This window comes from Esox lucius, chromosome 14 (assembly GCF_011004845.1).
Source record: "Esox lucius isolate fEsoLuc1 chromosome 14, fEsoLuc1.pri, whole genome shotgun sequence".
Lineage (NCBI taxonomy): Eukaryota > Metazoa > Chordata > Actinopteri > Esociformes > Esocidae > Esox > Esox lucius.
The window spans coordinates 19,052,672-19,072,889 of NC_047582.1; the positions used below are offsets into that span (position 1 = coordinate 19,052,672).

A 20,218-nucleotide genomic window follows, 5' to 3' on the forward strand; every position below is an offset into this window, starting at 1 on the left:
TGAGTGCATTCTTGCGTGTGCATGAGGGAGAGCGAGACAGATAGAGACAGCACTGTTCAATGTGAGCTGTACTTTTTTACGGATCAATAAAGATTAAGACAAAGGTACGCAAAGTCAGACCAGTTTCCCCCCCCCCCCCCCTTCTTCAGTCCCTCCCCTCCAATCCTATTGCTGTTTCTCTCTCCCTGTCACATAAACACAGAGACACATACACCGACTACAGCGCCCACAGATCATGAGCGGAAGCTCCACCTTGCATGCACTGAAGGGATGATCGCTGGTGTAGACTGTCCATAGGTATACCCCTCACCCCACTGGCCAACGCAGCCACCAGGAAAATGCACACATGCACTCTGTTCCCTGCTTTCTCTTTGTATTTCGGTCTCCCCCTTCAGCAATATCACTGTGTGTGTGGCCAACTATTTATGAGCTGGGTCACTGCGTTTTTCCTTTTTCAGGAAGTGCTTCAAATCTTAAAGGCTTTTAATCAAAGCTCTGAGTTACAGTGGAATGTAGGCCATGACTAATGGAGAAACAACAGTTAGGGTCAAGTCGTTCTGTCATTTAGCCTTCAGTTATGATTAGACTCTAAGTGAATGTCTCTCCCCAAATAATGAAGCCTATCCAATGCTAGAAGAGGATCTTCTGTGCTGATCCACTATTTCTGTATGTCACCGTTTCTGCTGGCTCTGGAGCCAGATTGTAAAAAAAATATGAACACTTCTCTGGGTGCCTAAGGAACTGGACTTCGGTCAACTTGTTTATCCTGGAAGTCTAAAATAAGTCTATTGTTTCACTACTCTCAGATATGTGAGAAAAACACACATTTGCGTGAAACTGAAGAGGAAAGTAGTTCAGCTATGTACATGATGCCATGGGGAGGTTTTTGATATGTTGTACTGAAAACATAATGATAGTGGGTTTTTATATTAACTTATAGATGCAAGGAACTGGCTTCTTTGCCAAAATCTTGTCCAGACTCATATAGATAATTACAGTATAGATCATTTATATATAATGCACATTTTGCTCTAAGCTGCCTATAGAATTCATCATATGACTGTGGCTTATGATGACAAACATGTAGTTGTTTTTGAAAGCATGTATATCAGTGTAAATGCCAAATTACATGGTAATGACACACAGTGCCTCTGGCATGCATGAAGACAGAAATGTCAGAACAATGCCAATATGCCTGTTAGCATTAGTTCAAATGGGATTTTGATTGCCTTGAGAAAAAAGGAGCTTGAACCATATGGTTCAATTAGCACCAGTGTATTTATCATCCTCTAGATGGGAGTGAACTTCAGTACTACACTGGGTCAAGCATGGGTTTTTGGGTTGATGGCCAATTCATTTTGGGATACAACCATTGTCTTTCTGAAAAGTAATTCCAGCTGATTACATGGCACATGAACTATAAGACATCTGGTACTAAAACTCAGCTGGGAATCAGTATCAGGGAGTTCTAGATAGGCAGGGAGAGCATTTGGTATTGGCTCCCAGTTGTATCTCACCACACCTGGCCACCCCATGATGCCATGCCATGAAGAGAACTGCTGCAACCATCTTCTATGCAATCTAGATCCCCATGTCATAGATTATAAACCTCCCAAGCCCATTTGGACCAAGTTTTATGTTGCAGATTGTCTATTTTATTGAACACAAACAAGAACCCTTTCAGCTCAAAATGGCAAAGAAAAGTAATTTCCCAAACAGGCAGCAGTACACTCAGACCAAGGCTACTGGGACATACACTGCCCTCTTTCCTGAGGACTGGGAAAACGCTGAGTAATGTTTACATATATAACCTGCTGAATTCTGACTGGAGCCCTGTCTGTCAATCATTTTTATGGCAGGCCCAATAACCACAGGTCATACTGCAATGAGGCCAGACAAGAGGAAGAATTAAACGGTCACAATTTCATGCACTGACACCTCATCTTCACACCAGATGGGCAAAGTAAGTCACAAGAGAGGTGTGAGAGGGGCTTTACGCATACATGAGCTAGCAGGTGTTGACGTCTCAATAATTCTAACCAAACCCTCTGCTACAGTAGCATTTGCTTGAGCTACATACTGTTTATTGATATTATTGGATGTTTCAGAGGGTAAGTTCTGTACACTATAATAACGCTCACGCTTATCACCAACAGGAAATCAACACATTGGGCTAATCCGTTTCGTTTTTTTAACTGGTTCAGTTCACTGAACATTATGTAATGAATCATTTCAGACGTCCTCATTACATTAGCGGGCTCCCATCTATGTCCACTTCTTCGTCATCTCTCATTAAGGCAAATTCCACAGAACTTTTATTGAATCGAATGAACATCACACAAAAAAACTCACTTAAGCGTACATTAAATAAATCCGGATTACTAGTGATAATCACAGAATATGCTAAACAAAATGATGTAGCTAGAATTACAAGTGTGGGAGGAAAAATACACATTGCTATTCCATACAGGGAAAACATTTTTATGTGATGTACAGAAGGCCAATGTGAAAAATGAAACAGGTTTAGTAGGGACAATCCTTGTCATTCTTTTTTGTTCTGAGTTTTTTCTTTTCCTGAATGTTTGTTCTTTTCTCCCCTGTATATTTGTTTATAGATTCAATATAGGCTATTCTGTGACGCATAGCACTCCACAACCCACTGCTGGCTTACTCTGAAGCTAAGGGATGGCCCTGGTTACTGGATGCACTGTAGGGAGCACTCTTCCCTCTGGAATAAAAATAAAATCCCAGGCCAAAGAAGGTGTAATTGATGTCCTTTGGATGGGACATTAAACAGGTGTCCAGACTCTGTCATCAGTGAAGATCCCATGGCCGGAATACAGATGGAACAATCTTAGACGGAAATTCTCAAAAAAAAATTGTCAAACATTAAAAAACCCTGTAAAAAACATTTTAAAAAGTCTCCAGCTCAATTTCTTTATTGACTCAAAGTAAGGCTTTAACAGAAACTTCTGGACAAATGAAATACTGAATAAAAGAGACTAAGAGAAACAACAGCATTATAAACCTGGTTTGTATGTCACAGCATTATAAACCATATGTATTTGCAGTATCCTAACTGCGTAGGTAACTGGTTTATAATAGCAAATAAGGTCCCTCAGGCATTCGTGGCATTATACAAACATACCATAGCTAAGTGCTGAATTCAGGATATCTGCAATGCATGATGTTTAAGAACAACACTTAACCATACTATAGTGGCCAAGTACCCAATCCCCTTGAGCCTTATTACATAGATATAGCATTTAGAAACATTATTCACTGTAGGTTTTTGCTGCATCTGACATGTACCAAACGGACACACCCACAGGAATTCTCCAAATCCTCAATGAACCATACTGACCACTAGTGGCGATTAAGAAGGCTACAGGTTTATGTCAGCCATTGAACTTGCCAACCCACGCATAAATGATACAGGATCATGAGCTTAACATTTAAATTCCGCCAGCAAGCAAAAAAAGATTTTCAGTACTTAGTCCAAATGCAGCAACATTTACCCTAATATTCTGTTTCAAATCCTAATGCCACAGCTTATTTGTATGCAAATCTGATCCTTGCTCAGGTAAATGTATCATTGAGGAATATAAAGTTTGAAGATGGCCATGATTTCTCTTGCATTAAACCTAGTATTTTCATTATGTTATCCAACTGACATTGTTATTTCAACCAGAATAAGTTAAAGGTGTGTCTTAAGGACACATCTTCCCTTTCAGGCTCATGGTATAGTATGTCCTTAACACACCTCAAACTAAGTCAAGGTCCAGTAATAATGAAGAAATGCCATGATCAACTAAAACCTAGATGGTTTGCTGATCTTCACTGAGGAATCCATGACTCAACCTGACAGAAAATCCACAATGGCAAAACATCAACCAATAGTGACAGTCAAGCCATAATGAATAAATACAAGTGTTTATTAAATGTACATTATTTAGCAGACTTACACAGTAAGAGTGACAAAAAGCACAGAGTGCATACATTTGTATACCATTTGTGTACTTTTTTGTCCCCATGGAAATGGAACCGACAACCTTGGTGTTGCAACCGCCACGTCCTACCAGCTGAGCAACACGGGACATATTGTGTAAATAATGCCATGTAGTGGGTGTGAAGCAGGGGACTGGGGTTCTCTCAACTTGCTCATTCCATCACATCTCCATATGAGGTCTTCTGAGGTCCAGCTGGTTCCTTGGCGGCTGGCTCTGCTAATGCTGCTTTTAGACAGATAAAGAGAGATGTCAGGGGCCAGACTAAATGTCAACCTGGAATTAGATATCAGCATGAATAACCAGCGTTGAGCTGGAGCCCACATAGTGTAATCAGACAGCAGGCCCACATCTAGGGATACACCGATATATATTGGCCGGCAGTCGATATTGGCCGATAATAGTCAAAAATGTGATAATGGTATCGGCAGATCGCTTTCAAGTTTGCTGATTATATCAGACCGATTCCGATTTTGTCTGCTCCTGTAATTTCCATAATAATTTGTTTGTCTTGTGTTCTATTGTTTGATAATTTTTTCTCTGTTGCAGCTTTGTTGAAATCTAACTAGCTAATTTACTATATTAAACCCAGGCGGTGTATAATACAATAACAGAGTGTGTATTTATTAGAATAACCCTGTTTCCAAAAACGTTGGGATGCTGCATAACATGCAAATAAAACCAGAATGCAATGATGTGCAAACTATGTAATCCCTATATTTAATTGGAAATAGCACAAAAAACAACATATCAATTGTTGTTTAAGGAAAAATAAATGCCCATTTTGAATTTGATACCAACAACATGTTTCAAAAATGTTGCGACAGAAGCATGTTTACCACTGGGTTGCATCACCTTAATTTTTAACAACACTGTAAGCGTTTGGGAACTAAAGAAACCAATTGCTATAGTTTTGAAAGTTAAATGTTTTCCCATTCTTGCTTGACATAGGATTTCAGCTGCTCAACAGTTCAGGGTCTTCTTTATTGTATTTTTCATTTCATATTGCGCCAAATGTTTTCAATGGGTGACAGGTCTGGACAGCAGGCAGGCCAATCAAGCACCTGCACTCCTTTACTACAGAGTCATGATGTTGTAATATATGCAGAATGTGGTTTGGCATTGTCTTACTGAAATAAGCAAGAAAAAGACATCATGTGGATGGCAACATATGTTGCTCCAAAACCTGTATATATTGTTCAGCATTAATGGAGCCTTCACAGATGTGCCTGTGCACTAATGCACCCCCATAACATCACGGAAGCTGGCTTTTGAACTGTGAGCTGATAACAAGGATGGTCCCTCTCCTCTTTAGCCCGGTGTCCATGATTCCCAGACCACAGGACAGTTTTGCACTTCATCTTAGTCAATCTTAAATGGGCTTGGGCCCAGAGAAGGTGGCAGTGTTTCGGGATCTTGTTTATGTATTGTTTCTTCTTTGCATTGTAGAGTTTGTGGATGCAGCGATGTACTGTGGTCACAGACAATGGTTTTCGGAGTTATTCCTTAGCCCATGCAGTGATGTGCACTACAGAATCATGTCTAATTTTAATGCAGTGCTGTCTGAGGGCCCGAAGATCACGGCCATCCAATATTGGGTTTTGGCCTTATTCCTTGCATACAACGATTTCTCCAGATTCTCTGAATTTTACAATGATATTATGTACTGTGTATGATGAGATCCCAAAACCATTCACAATTTTACATTGAGAAACATTATTCTTATCTTTTATATGATTTAGTGTGCATTTGTTGAAATTGGAAGCATCATGAGAAACTCAATTTTTACTTACGCCAGTGTACACAGGTACAGAAATGACAAAACATTGGCATTGTGTTAAATTAATATCGCCATCGGCCAATCATTTTCTCATCGGTGCATTCCTACCTGCATCTATACTCACTGTGTGCTGTCCGGTCTGCTACTGCTCCTGTCTCGCTAAGGATCCATAGATCATTGCACTTCATTGTCTCCCAGCGTGTCACGGCATAGCTACCCATGGACGCAGCCACTGGAGAGGAGTAGAGGATGCATTGAAAGGAGGAAGAGAAGATGGAGCTGGACATGACTGGCATGTTTACAACTCAGTTTACACACTGTATCACTGCAAGAAATGCAAGTACACAGGCATGTTCACCTGTTGAAAGGAGCAGGTTCCACTGCAGAGGATATGGAAGCTTCTTCTGAATAACTTTTTGTAGGAGAAAAAATCCTGCTGTCCCTAAGAGAGTGCATGAAAGGTTGGCTCGCATCAAATGTATGCTAGGTGCTCCACTTTTAAGTTATTCATGCCACAATTGTTAATATATGAAACAGATGATCATTAAATGAAGTGAGGCATAGCATTGGGAGAGTATTATGACTCACCCACCTAAGACAAAGGTTCCGGTCCCTTTCATGAAGGCGTGAGACTGACAGGCAGCATATTGTTGTAAACCCTAAAAAGACAAAAAGAAGGTCAGACAGACAGACAGTCAGCACAATACCTTAAGTCTTAATTTCTGTGAAATATATCTTAAACTACAAAAGGATTGTGTTTACAGCTGTTTGGAGCTGGTGGATAAACCAGTCTTCAGCGTGCAGGACTAAGCCCAGCTACCTTTCCTAGAGAGAGGGTATTCATTGCCCAGATAGTTTATCAGTGGGTAGTAGATTATTATAGTCACTGATCATTCTTGGTCACTGTCTGTAAGGTCAGGTGTCACTGTAAATTAGTAGAATTGATGGTAAAAATTCCATTACTATATTCTTGCAGTAAATTACCATGTTTATGTTACACAATTTTATATTCAACACAACAGAACAGAGAAGAGCAGATTGTTCTGACATGCTTCATTTTGTTGCCTGTCATAGCGGGCTCCTTTGTGGACAATGTATTTATTTGGTTGTATTTGTCTATTACACCCGATAAATATCGACATTGTCCCTCTTGTCTTTTGCATCTAGCAAGTTGAGTCAGATTTCTCAGCAATACTGATTCAGGTTGAATCCAAAATTATATTATTGATAGGTTTAATATTGAATGTGTCCTGTCAAGCTGGCCCAGTCCGGTAAATATATTTTCGGTCAGAACTCTACAAGTAGGAAGGACAAGTTGGTTGTCAAACCAGGTAAATAAAAGTAAGAAAAGAGAAAACAAGAACCTACTGTACCGGATGTTTGGCTGCAAGTGCGTCGTCCACTTTTGTAAGCCCAATGTTAACCATTTCGTAAAGAAAAACCTTTTAATATAATTCATTAATTTTACCACTTCAGCACCTACAACCGCCTACAACATAAATATTGTTATGAAACTCACAACTTCCGCATAGAGTCAAAACATATCGTGAAGAGTAACGAAATGTTATGTTGATGCGATACAATATAACTAATGACGCCACGTGGACTGGAGGCGTCAGTGCAACTAATCTGAAGAGTTATACGTTATGATTAGGCCCAATCATACGCATTAATGCAGAAGGGACTAAAATAAACAGAAACTGTCTTCGGTAGACTCCTCATTTCACAACTGTAGGCGAATAAACAGCGCTCAGCACGGGTGGCTGACGGATCCTTGACAACGCAGTGTTTCAGTCTGGGATCGTTATTGACAGATGTTGTCTTTATGCCGAACGGGTGGGAACAAAGCCCCAGTTTTGCGATGGAGGGCCCTGCGGACGTGTGCGGGGAAGTTTCCATACCAGGTAGTGAAGCAATTGCTGCCAGTCAGGATGTTTGATGGTGCAGCAATAGTACCAGGAGTGAAAAGGCGTAACGAAATGTGCAGTATTGTACAGTAGGGTCCTATATGGAAAATAAATATACTTTTGCAATGCAAAATGTATGTGGAATGTATACTGAATATATGTCGAATACATTTAATTTAATTCAAAATACATTTCAAGTATCAAAATGTATTTCACCTTTTATTCTGAAATGTATTTAAAAATGTATACATACATTTATCTTTATTCAAAATACATTTCAGGTAACAAAATTTATTTCACCTTTTATTCTGAAATGTATTTAAAATGTATAAATACATTTAACTTTATTCAAAATAAATTTCAGCTTTTATTCCGAAATGTATTTGAAAATGTTTTGTCCAAAAGTATTTCACAGTCAACAAAGCTCTCATTACAATTGTAATGTATTATAGAAAATACATTACAAAATGTATTTTGAAGCCCATATTAAAATGTATTTTTCAGGTCCTGTGAAATATTCTAACGTACTAAGGTAAACTTGGTAATACCACTACTTGTCTCTTCTATTGACCTAATCCTGTTTGGAGTTGTGGTTAGCGCACATGACCGATATATTTAGACATGCATGTTAAAAATGCATTTTTAACATGCATGTCTAAATATATCGGTCATACATTTCAGAATAAAAACGGATATAGCAAAAGCAGAATTTGCAAGAACATTTAGGGGTTCTAGTAACTTTGACACCTACTGTATCTTTTTGAGGAAAACAACATATTCATTTTCAAACAACATCTTGTTTTCTGAGTAAATGTTTGAGCATAGAACATAGCTCAGTATTTCTCTATTTTCATACAGTCTTCTTTGCTCATCTTTATTAACGGTGGCAATAACTTTGGTTATGAGATGAGAGTAATCTGTGTCGCTCTCTGTGGTCAGCCCCATTGCATCCCTTGCTGGAGAGATGGATCTTTGTCAGATGTGTGGAGTGGCGTTTCTGGGCCTTTCCCCTGACCTCTGTGATCTGACATTTGGCTTCTGTTGCCTCCATGACGGATGGGTGGTGTAAAAGGAGTGTGAGATTGAGGCTGACGGCTTGGGGAGTACAGACACCTGATCGGGAGAGACAGACAAAATGTAACAATGCTGTGGCTAGAGTTACACCCACAGACATGGCAAAGACCTATACCTGGAGAATGAGTCATTTAGACCACCACAATGATTACATCCAGCCAAACACTGTCGGGTTCCTCCCACCCCTGTGTATGCAGGTATACATTATGGGTGTAGGCCGTGTTCACATCGTGGGTGTAGCAGTGTGAGTGCGCTCGGTTCCTAGGTACACCACATGGCCGTTCAGCTTCAGCTCGTAGTTGAACAGGGCGACCATGGTCACCAAGGGAGCCCCCCCACATGATCTGGAGCTCATGCCTGCCCAGTGTGGTCATGGCCCTCGGTTGTCCTGGCATCTATCACAGCACAAGGGCCCACCTCGTCCCCCGGGACCTACAGCACAAACAGCCAGCCGGTACTGGGTCCCCGGAGACAGGCCATCCACTACCACTCTGGGAAATATTATAGTACAGTCTGGTGTTCTGATAAACATTAATGTAATGATGAATCGTGTTAAACATCATTGAAGCATAAATTACCCCAGCTCTGTTGTCGTCCCGACCAGTGTCTGACTCTGGTACAGGTGATACACCTTGGACTTCGGCTCACCTGCTGGCACCACCCAACTCTGTCTCACATGAGAGGCTGTACATCCAATCACACGGAGCTCCTGTGGAGGACCAGGCCTTTTCCAGGTCTCTGATTCTATTACCAATGGCACAGGCTCGCTGGTGTCCCCATCTGAGGTGCAGTGGACCAGTTGGAAGGCAAACTCTTGTGCAGGTTTGCAGATTGTAACCGGAAAGGTAACGTGAGATTGAGTTCCACGATACAGAACTTTTGGTTGAGATGCTGTTTATTCCTTTTCATATAGTAATAGATATCCTACCAATATTAAGTTTGAAGAATGGTCTATGTAAAAACTGACCAACTAATTACATGGCATTCCAGGTTCTTTGGATCAACAGAACCAGACAGTACATGATGAGAACCTTTATGGTGTAACACCCTGGAACAACAGAAAGTACATAAAGAGAACCTTTAATGCGCATCTCCAGAGCCTAGTGCTCTCTCACGTGGACCACTCCAGCAGGTTGCGACACATACTTTCAGTGCCCTGTTGTCCGAAGAAGGGAGGGAAGGAGCGAGTCTGGGTGAGGGAAGGTGTGGGCTTTAGCTAGCTACCCATCAGGTTACATGACCAAGGCCGGCTCCAAGCATAAGCAACATAAGCAGTTGCTTAGGGGCCCCAACCAAGGGACCTCGGACTGCTAGGGAGCCCCTGACCAATAGAAGAGAGGGGCCCCCAAATGGCTAGAGCCGGCACTGTACATGATAGATTGTAAAATACTAAAAATGTAATTGACAGTGAGAGTACTAATGTCACTTGATGACAGAATGAGCTAAGCCGTAGGATGTAAGATGGGGGAGTGAGTGACGTAGATACATTGCAGCAAACCAAACACTGTCCTCGTCTTCTGTTTGTAAGCGGTAAAGAAGTGCATCAAGCAGACTTGGGAGGGAGGGGCTACCCACCACTAGAGCGTGTCCGTCTTCTTCTGTTACTAAGCAACTCAGTGCAAAACAGGCTGTATGTCCTGCCTCAGGCCCCGCCACCTCACTCATCAGGGCAAGCAGACTGGAAACCTGGAAAGATGAACAAAACAAGACAGAGCACGATGCAGAAGTAAAATCAAACATTTATTCTTAAATCCACAGTTGTACTTGACAGATATTAACTCTCACCAGTTGGTAGTCCAGTGCACCTGCAACATTGAGACTCCTGCCTCTTTGACTTACACACAGATGACCCAAAGCAAACGCTGCATTCATAGCAGTATCTATCATGAAGAAAACAGCACTTTTATAAGCAGACAGTTTTATATAAATATGTCAATCATAAGTATCGCCGGTCGATGTTTAATTAAATATCCGAGGAAGCCACACAACAAAACCATCCCTACTGGCATTTCTGGTTTCATGGTATGACCGCACAGTTTGACCACATTATAAGACCCACGTGTCTTTAGCTTTGACCTGTGTGGCAGAGCTCCAGGCATGGGACCTGGCGGGCCACGGTGCTGGAGGCAGAGGGATGGCTTAACACAGCAACAGAGTTAACCGTGCTCTCCTGTCCCTGGTCCAGCAGGGTCAACAGGTTGGACAGAACTTTCCCAAACACAGCCTGGTTTCTCAGCAGCCAGCGTCGTCCAGCCGAGCTCTCAACCCGAAAGAGACAATTCAATACTGGCAGGGACACTGTTAAGGCTGCCCCACATACTTTTACTCCCACAAACATGGAAAAACACAAACATGCATTTACCAAAGACGCTAAGGCGCCAGCAGCATTCATAACAACTGGATAGGAGCTGCCCCCGAGCCCCAATGAGGCCCTTTGGAGCCCGAGCTTGGAGATACTGAAAAACCTCTTCTTTCTCCACCAGGACTCGAATAATATAGGCTGCAGTACAGCAAGGCCTGAATGAGCAGGAACAATACATAACCACCTCTCAGCAGTGGCCACATTATAAAATCAGACATTAATATGCCTAATAGATTTGCATTGAAACCATGGTTATAATAAACATACTCACCAGGTGGTGGTCAGTAAATGTCCCAGTGGTCTGATGTAGCTCTCTCTCTTAGGACCTTGGACTATCTGCTCCTGCAGCTGTTGTTTGCCCTCCTGAGCAGACCTACACAAACCCTTCAGTGCTGCCTTCACGTGCCTTCAGGGCACTGGAGCCGAGACAGTGGGCTGTCTGAGTGACATAGGCCAAGATAGGCCATCAATTGTGATGAGCGTAATTATTTTAGAGGACATCAATTCCTTTTGGGGAGGCAATGGAGAGTGCTTTATGACTTGGTTGCATGCAACCCAATACATTTACCGTCCTTGCAATAATAAACATGTAATTTCATTAACTGTAAGCTGGAAGTACTCCCCAGGTTGCTGCTGAGCTAGAGTTTTTGAGTTTAGATTGAGGCTTTTGAAATCCACATAGGCTGTCCATTATAAGTAAATCATATACCAGTTAAGCAATCCACTGAGCCAAAATGCGCTAATATATTTTGCTGGAAGTCTTGCTTTTTTCCATTACACTCCATACACTCCAATCTCTTTTCCTAGAGAGTTCCAGACCAGCCCCTGATCACCATGGTGACATTCAGTAAAGGTTGTTAATTCCATTTTACTTAGACACATTAAAGTCTAGGCTCCTTTTTAACATGTTTGCCTGCTGTCCATAACACTTTCTTGTAGTTTATTCAAACATGCTAATTGAATTGAGCTATATTTTCTAAATCTTTCCAGAGACAGGTACGACTAACAGCTTCAATTCACTGCCATCATTTCCAGAGCCTATCCCTCATATGCAGCCCCTAGAAACCACCTCTAAAGCACACTCATAATAAGCCACATAGAACAACCAACAGCAGAAATCATTTATGTGTAAACCAGACATTGTTTTAGGTGTCCCTTAATCTCCCATAAAGGTCATATGTCCACAGGAAACATTTTATTTTTTATTTTACAGTGAAAAGAGATGGTCATGTATTGCCAGCTTTACTCCAGTTCAAATACTGTAGCTCTTTATTCTATGTGATTAATGCTTTTATATACAGTATATATATATATATATATATAAAATAAAAACTCAACACCCAACAGTCCAAACTTTTCCACTTACCACCCCCTTCCCCAGACAAATTGTGGGGGGGCATTAGAACAACTCAGTGCAGTGTTATGAACCCATCCACATACATACAAAACAATCACTGTGTTGCATGTACAGTGGGTATAGAAAGTCACCACCCCTTTGAAAATGTTCACCTTTTGTTGCCTTACAGCTTGACATGAAAACACAAAAGCGAAAGTCTGATTTTATTCACACACCGGAACCCATATTATCAAATGAAAAACAATTCCAAAAACATCTGAAAATCAAAACCAAAAAATAACATAGCTGGATGAGTAAACACCCCACCTTAGAATTGCAATGAGGTATAACCAAGCACATTCCAAGATCACAATTCAAGCTAATTGACTCCTGTGATCAATTGTAGTGACTTAACTTGATTAGCTGAGACGAAAAGGAGCCGTTCATAGGACTCCACTGCTTCATAGTGCAATTCAAAGTGAAGACCATTATTAAGAATTGGAAGGTGTATGGCACCACCCAGACCTTGCATAGATCAAGCTCTCTCTTTAAACTGGATGACCGGGCAAGGAGGTGACTGATCAAAGAGGCCAATGGCAACTTTGAAAGAGCTTCAGGCCTTTATGGCAAAGACTGGTGAAGTTGTGCATGTGACCATAATATAATAAGTTCTTCACAAACCCACCCTCTATGTGAGGGTGGCAAGAAAGAAAAAAAGGGGGAAAAAAGGCAACATCAAGTCTCATTTGAGCTTTGCCAAAAAGCACATTGTATAATCTGAAGCCTACTGGCAAAAGGTGCTGTGAAAAACCAATACATCTTTCTACCCAAGAAATACCATAGATACAGTAAAGCAAAGCAGTGGCAGCATTCTGTTGTGGGGGCGTTTCTTTTCAGACAGGACATGGGCAATTGTCAGGAGAGAAATTAAAATGGACAGTGCAAAAAAAAAATGACAATCATAAGATGTAACACTCTTCCAGGAAGTTGAAAATGATTTACATTTCAACATTATAATGACCAAAGCACACCACCAAAGCAACCATACAGTGGCTGAAGGACAAGGTGCCAAATATCCTTGTGTGGCCTAGGCAGAGGCCGGACCTAAAAACCATTGAGAAACTGCAGAATTACTTGAAGAGTGCAGTCCATAAGAGGTCACCGTGCAATTTGACTGAGCTTGAACAATTCTGCAAGAATGGGGAGATACTGCACAGCCTAGGTGAGCAAGGTCAGTGGAGTCGTATTTTAATTGGTGGTTCCACTAAGTATTAACTCAGGGAGTTCACTTTTTTTTCCTTTACAGTTTTCATTCAATTAATTATTTTTAGATGTTTTCTTCCCACTTGGTTATTGCGGGTTACCGTGCGTAAATATATCCAGAAAGTCTGATTTTATGCATTTTCATTTCAGGCAGTAAAGCAAAAAACATTTCAAAGGGGGTGGTGACTTTCTATATCCACTGTATAACATCTGTCTGCTTGTTACATGCTATATCTGAGTGTTTGTCAGGATTTATCACCTAAGACAACAGGAAGACAAACGCAATTGTGCATTAATAGTAGACTGACGGGCTGATCTGGAAAATGCATTATTTAATCTATGATAAATTCAAGGCAGAACAGTTCTTTAATGACATGTAGAAAACAAGTGGAATTTAATTTAGGCTTTTTCATACGATATCTAGAACAAACGGACGTAGTCTGACCAATGGCCAATCTGGGCTTGAACGTTTCCCAGAGAATCCCTCAAATGTTAGCAACAGGGATTGTGTGAGCATCTGGAGGGGCAACTGAACAGACTGCATCAAGGGACAAAGGGATTCATTCAGGGATGTTCTACACAGGTGTTCACAAGTGATAATGTCCAAAATTGATAACCCAACCCAAAAACAAAGGGAACAGAAAATACATATACTACGTTCACCACTTCATCCATGTCCTTCAGTTCATAATGCGGCAGACACACAACACTGCTAGTGTGTTACAGCACGCTAAATCTAGCTCCTGTACGTTGGTCTTCGAGCATAACAGGGAGGTGACGGAGTATGTACACCAACGGTCCAACAGGAATAAGCAGTACAGTGAAAAGGTCCATGTCCCTGTACAAGCGTCATTACTGGTTGGTGGGTAAAAGGAAGGAAGGAGAAAGCTGATGACAACGGGCAATAATCAATTGCAGTCCAAAAGACAGTTTATCCATGTGACTTCTTAAACATACAAATCCATAGCAGCAGGTAGAGCTCAAGGAGGATTTCCCTCTTTGGAAAACCCCAAAAATACAGTTCCCATCATTCCCATTGACATGTAAAGCAATTTATGGAGACTTGCCAGTTCTGGGAAACGGTTGACGTTGGGTTATTTTTTTCTTTTTTTTCTTTTATCTCCCCACTCTACCAACCAACATCTTCTGTCACCAGTGTCTGTCAGCAGATTTTTTTTCTTTGCACTTCATTTCCAGCCCCCCCCCCCTCCCCTCCCCATTCCCCTATTTGGGTGGTGTATTCAGAGATCATCGCTCAGGTTCAGATTCCAGCGCCAGGACCCTTTTGCGCTCACGGCACTGCTTCTTGTGGGCGGGCCAGTCCCTCTGCTGGCATTGGGAACCACAGTAGCGAGCTACCTGACAGCGGCCACAGATGTTGAACTCTCTGAGCTGACGAAAGAGAAAAGACCAAATCAGACTGGCAGAAACGCACCTATATGGATTTTGTGACACTGTTCTGAGGGTGTCGTACTGATCACCCTCAAATAGCAACAATATCTGCCAGCATATGAAAGAAACAGTAAACCACAAAACAATGTACTGTAGTCCTGGCTTATAAAGTCTACAGCAGGGCTATTCAACTACAGTCGTAGACTGGTATTTATCTTTTCCATCTAATAAGGACTGATTCAATCCTGTGACACCAGGTGAGTGCAATTAATAGGGAAAAAAATAACAGTTGAATAGCCCTGAAGTACAGAATGTGCAAGTAATGAAGGAAAACAAAATCTGGATAGGATCACATACTCTCCTCTCAATGAGCGAACAGGGTGGGTAATGACACTCGTAGTAAGTACAGGAGCACTCCTCCTCCTCCACCAGTTCTCCATTAGCGTTGTAATAGCGGGTCCGACTGAGCTCTAGGTATTGCTCTTCTACTGGGTCAGCTGGTACTTGCTGGATAGCCAGCCAGTACAGAGACTGTTCTCTTAAAAATTACAAAAACATTAAACAGGTAATGTTTGTCCAATGATAAATTTAACAAGTAATAAATGGTTTGAATATCAAAATGTTTCCCTATGTAAACAAATTCTGGAAGACAAGTGTAGATACCTTTGCTTGCTGGAGATTTCCTCTGGCTTGGGACTCCAACCCACGGGGACTAGTCGCAAGTTGTCCAGACGGTTATCCACTGTCACAGAGTTTATGTGGACTACTTGGAAGCTGGGAGCGATGCCGCCTCTGTGCTTCTCCCTAGAAAAACATTAAAATCACCATCAGGGTGCCAGCATTACATACAAATTATGATGCACACTGTTTGATTGATAGACAGCAGCATCCAGAATGAATCACCCTGTTGGAAAACAGTAGTATGTAATGGCTGTGTATTAGCTTAATCAAAATAGGAGAAATCTAACCTTTGAGGCAACATTTTAATTTATGAAGAAATAGACATCTCCTAAAACCATTACCATTTTTCCAGGAACTCAAATGCTAACCAACCAAAAGTAAGAAACATGTACCCACTGATTTTTACATACAGTGGGTTTGGATATCACGGGGTGAGCATCATGCAACAGCAAAGGTTCTTAGCAACAGGGACTGGCAGACTGGACAGGTTTGAGGGAAGTGTGAATGGAGCCAAATACAAAGAGGTCCTTGAAAAAAAATATGATCTCAGACTGGGGTGAAGATTCAACCTAAAAACACAACCAAGACAATACTGGAGTGGCTTTGGACTTGAACTCTATTAAAGATCTGGTGGGGAGACCTGAAGATCGCAGTTCACGGGCCGAATGTGAAAAACTGACCAAATATTTCAATGTATTATTTAATTTTTATAAATAGATTTGCACACATTTCGAAAAACATGTTTCCGCTTTGTCATTATGGGACAATGTGTAAATTGATTACACAATGTGAAAATAAGAGCCTGAATACTGCCATCCATGGCCTCCTGTTTGACTGGGGTACAAATATCAGGTGACATACATGCCAAACTCCCTCAGTTGTGTGTCAACATGAAGATAAGAAAAACAAAAAGGTCAGTGACCATCCTAAATTTAGCCTAACTACATATATTGCTACAAGCCTGAAAATACCCATCTGCACTATTACCGGAAATAATTAGAATGTTTTAATCAACTGGATGAGTGAATGACAAGCTAATTAACAAAGACTATCTTCACCAAAGGGGGCAATTCCAGAGGGCACTATAGTCAAAAGCTTTCCTAACAAACACACGTTATGAGGAGGTTTTAAGAGCAGGTTATGGGGATGGGACACAAATGTAGTGATTGGTGTTAGGTACAAGTCACATGGGTGGAAGTCAGGGAACAAGATCAGTTTCCACGTACAACTATCCTAATCTTCAAAGTTTACACTCTGGATATTCCAAAATGTACTTAATCCGTTTGAGCTACCCAGCAATCATCTCCTACATTTCTTGTGCCCAGACGCATCATTTGCCATGTTGTAACGGTGTCAATTGCAATCTAAAGGCACAGCTGTGAGAACAGAACAGATAAGCCATTTCTATACTGCACTGACTTGCGAAATAAAAAGGCAGTGCTTGTATTTCGATTCGCCAAAATCACAAAATAAATACTTTAGTCAGTATGGTCAACCCCATTAAATAATTGTCACTTCCACCAAGACCAACTTAAAAAGGTTGTAGTGCCAGTCTTATCTAGGCTGTGCCAAACAACCTGGAGACAAAGCTGCAAGGCTACAAACTCACCAGAGTAGCTCATGCAGTGGCCTGCCAGCCCAGCGGCCTTTTCCAATGTCGAAGGCATAAGCAAAGATCTTTGCCCCATTTCCGTCTGCATCTACCTCCATGCGTGCCTGAAAAATATAGTACGTCATCTTCAATTATTCAAGACAATTTCTATAGTAAAAAAAAAAAAAGACATTACTGACATTAAAAAGGGCCATGATATCTTGGGAATGATCTCTGACTTGAATGCGACATTCCCCTCGTAAATCCCTAGTTCTTACCTCAAAGGCATAATTCTCCACCAAAGGTATGTCCTGTTCATCAATCAGTGTGTATTTTGTCTGGAAAAGCAATTTAATTTTCACAATTATTGTACGAATTAATGAGCAAGGAGAAAGACCAAAACAGTGAAATGTGAGACGTCATTAAATTGTGATTTAACGCAAGTCAAGACCTTGAGTCAAGTTACATATGCTTTGAGTAAGTTATGGACCCTAACACACAGAAGCCTTTAGGGAAACCATAGCACACCAAAGTTAAATTACATTAAAATAAGTATGGTCGTGAACTATATAGTGAACATGGAAGAGAAAACTCCAAATACTAGTAAGTATCTCAACATATCCTGTACAGAATCAGAAAAAATATTCAGGATTAAGGCAATGTAAATCAGCCAATAGTTACATGGTAACCAGTACCTGGCTGTCACCAATCATGCATTTTTCCAATCAACAAGAAATGTATCAACACACGCATCACCACTTGATGTATCCCCCCTCCCCAGTTGAGTCAACATTCACTGTGTGTTGTCTAGGCTGTTTGCATTGGCTGAAAGATTAATCTTCACCCCAATTTGAGGTCCTGTGGTTTGGATCAGGTTCTCTTTTAGGACCTTGCTTTATTCACCATTCAGTCAGTCCTGACCAGTCTTCCAGTCCCTGCAGCTGAGAACCATTCCAACAGCATGATGTGCTCACCATGTTTCATTCTAAAGATGGCATTAGCTAGGTAATGAGCTTCAAGTCATCTAAAATATTTCACGCACATGTTTCATGACGTAGCCGTAAACAAAACACTAATAGACCAAGCTAGCTATGCATAATAACATTACAGTACATATTACTATTAGACGACGCTTGACAGTTTCTAATGCACAGACGATACTTTACCAATATTGTTAGCCAAGAAACATTAGGCCTTCTTGAGCTGTCATGCCGGTGCTCAGTCTTTGCAAGTGATTCCTGGGTAAAGCCTGGCTGTGTGTTTTACAGACCACCTTGCACCACAAGTAGTTATCTAGCTAGTTAGCTAATCACTCAATAATTATTTGTTGTAAATGGTCAGTCAACGTACCCACAATGCAACAGTTTTGATGCTCTCGAACTTGACATGGCTAGTAACGTTACTTAGCTAGCTTGTTACGACAGCTAACCGGCCTGTATCGCCAGTTAGCTTACATTGTTTTGTCCTCAAGTAAGCGTGCATTTTGAGACCAGCCGAGGATATTTGAACATTTATTACAGAAATCACTTCTTCCATTATTAGCTAGGTACCGTTAGCTACAAATGTCGGTGAAATGTAGGTAACTAGCTAACGTAGGTTGAAGCTGTGCGGCTTCGTGAGAAGACTAATTAAGCGAAACGTGTACATCATTAGACTATTTAGTTTTCTAAAAAAAAGATACAGTACATGGCTTATGTTCATCGGTTTCCTTTACGCTAGTTATTCCATATTAAACATCAATAAAATCACAAATCAACGAGCCATTTTGTAAGCGCTTTTGTGATCCCCTCCCCTTCTTGCCGCACATGGCAGCCCTCGGATCCAGCTCACCTTCCCGGCCACACGGCCAAGTCGAACAATCCCGAGCTTGAAATCCGACATTGGAAGAGAGGTCAATCTAGGGCCGAAATGTGAGAACAGGTGAAGCGATCTATAAGTTTGAAACTCGTCAGGGCGACCCCCCAGACCCGATTTGCTGCCAGTTTGGTTAAATAGGGTCGATCGTTGCCCGATTCTGGTCCTCCCCACCCGCTAACAAACCTCCGTGACACACCGCTGGCGTAGAAAAGCCAAGCAAGATTTGGGGCAGGAACAAAGCTGCTAAAAAAAATCTTCAACCAATGAGAATAAGGCTTTTAAACCCTTTGGTCCAATCCAAAAAAGCGTTATATATTTAGAGTCCGTTCTATCTGCTTCTCCAATCAAAGACAGGGATCATTTGGAGCACCACCCATTTTGATTATAACGCCATGACGTTTCCATGACTTCTTCCTGTGTATTTCGTCAAATCATGTCATTTTAGCGCGAAAACAGCATGATTGCCGGTCCAGGGACGAGTTTAGCACCGCCCGGGTAACTGGAAACACGCAATGCTGGGCGAGACACCTTGTGCATAGCCTAGGCCTATGTGAAATATGACAAACCCACCGAATTATTATTACTTTTTTCTATAAACCACTTTTAAAGCAATGTCTAATCTTTTGAATGAATGGTTGAACATTACAATTATTGAAGTTATCTAACATTTTCAGCATTATTGTCGAAATTGTCTACGTGACGTTTCATAACCGGAATCCAGTAAGCACAAAGACGTGTAAAAGTTGAGATCAACCAGATTTTGGTCATAATGGGAATTTTTACAAGGTCTTTTGTGGCCATAAAAAAGACATAGTCCTAACTCATGGACGTAAAAAAGACACCTTTGTCAGACTTTGTTTTAATGTCCAGATTTGGGGCAGAATTAATAGTTTGGAACTGTGCTTTGCCTCATTGTCCTGTTGAGAGGGGTTTGGCTCCAATTAAGCGCCGTCCACAGGGTATGACAT

At 41.2% G+C, this 20,218-nt stretch overlaps 2 protein-coding genes across 5 annotated transcripts; both read right to left on the reverse strand.

Annotated features, from left to right (window-relative positions):
* Nucleotides 1-3,917: 3,917 nt before the first annotated feature.
* On the reverse strand, nucleotides 3,918-7,347 carry tmem141 (transmembrane protein 141). Of its 3 annotated transcripts, none has more exons than XM_010877840.5 (5): nucleotides 7,161-7,347; nucleotides 6,380-6,446; nucleotides 6,146-6,229; nucleotides 5,896-6,019; nucleotides 3,918-4,232 (listed from the first exon to the last, which is right to left on the reverse strand). In XM_010877840.5, the coding sequence occupies exons 1-5, from the start codon at nucleotides 7,212-7,214 to the stop codon at nucleotides 4,076-4,078; spliced, it is 486 nt and encodes a 161-aa protein (XP_010876142.2). In that variant the 5' UTR covers nucleotides 7,215-7,347; the 3' UTR covers nucleotides 3,918-4,075. The 3 variants fall into 3 exon arrangements, with proteins under 3 accessions (XP_010876142.2, XP_010876145.1, XP_010876144.1); XM_010877843.5 differs by having other exon boundaries at nucleotides 4,061-4,232; nucleotides 5,912-6,019; nucleotides 7,161-7,345; XM_010877842.4 differs by having other exon boundaries at nucleotides 4,061-4,235; nucleotides 5,912-6,019; nucleotides 7,161-7,344.
* A 5,326-nt stretch (nucleotides 7,348-12,673) lies between these two features.
* On the reverse strand, nucleotides 12,674-19,498 carry zmynd19 (zinc finger, MYND-type containing 19). 2 transcript variants are annotated; one of them, XM_010877844.5, is made up of 6 exons: nucleotides 19,224-19,498; nucleotides 17,672-17,731; nucleotides 17,412-17,518; nucleotides 15,785-15,925; nucleotides 15,479-15,659; nucleotides 12,674-15,121 (listed from the first exon to the last, which is right to left on the reverse strand). In XM_010877844.5, the coding sequence occupies exons 1-6, from the start codon at nucleotides 19,272-19,274 to the stop codon at nucleotides 14,978-14,980; spliced, it is 684 nt and encodes a 227-aa protein (XP_010876146.1). In that variant the 5' UTR covers nucleotides 19,275-19,498; the 3' UTR covers nucleotides 12,674-14,977. The 2 variants fall into 2 exon arrangements, with proteins under 2 accessions (XP_010876146.1, XP_010876147.1); XM_010877845.5 differs by lacking the exon at nucleotides 19,224-19,498 and adding an exon at nucleotides 18,560-18,695.
* Nucleotides 19,499-20,218: the final 720 nt, after the last annotated feature.

Coding starts and splice junctions, on each gene's coding strand:
- zmynd19 (XM_010877844.5), bottom strand. CDS start 19,274: ATGTCGGATTTCAAGCTCGGGATTGTTCGACTTGGCCGTGTGGCCGGG. Junction 17,519..17,671: donor TGGAGAATTATGCCTTTGAG/GTAAGAACTAGG, acceptor TATATTTTTCAG/GCACGCATGGAGGTAGATGC. Junction 15,122..15,478: donor GTTCGCTCATTGAGAGGAGA/GTATGTGATCCT, acceptor CTCTTTCGTCAG/CTCAGAGAGTTCAACATCTG.
- tmem141 (XM_010877840.5), bottom strand. CDS start 7,214: ATGGTTAACATTGGGCTTACAAAAGTGGACGACGCACTTGCAGCCAAA. Junction 6,447..7,160: donor CACTTGCAGCCAAACATCCG/GTACAGTAGGTT, acceptor TTGTCTTTTTAG/GGTTTACAACAATATGCTGC. Junction 6,020..6,145: donor GAACCTGCTCCTTTCAACAG/GTGAACATGCCT, acceptor ACTCCTCTCCAG/TGGCTGCGTCCATGGGTAGC.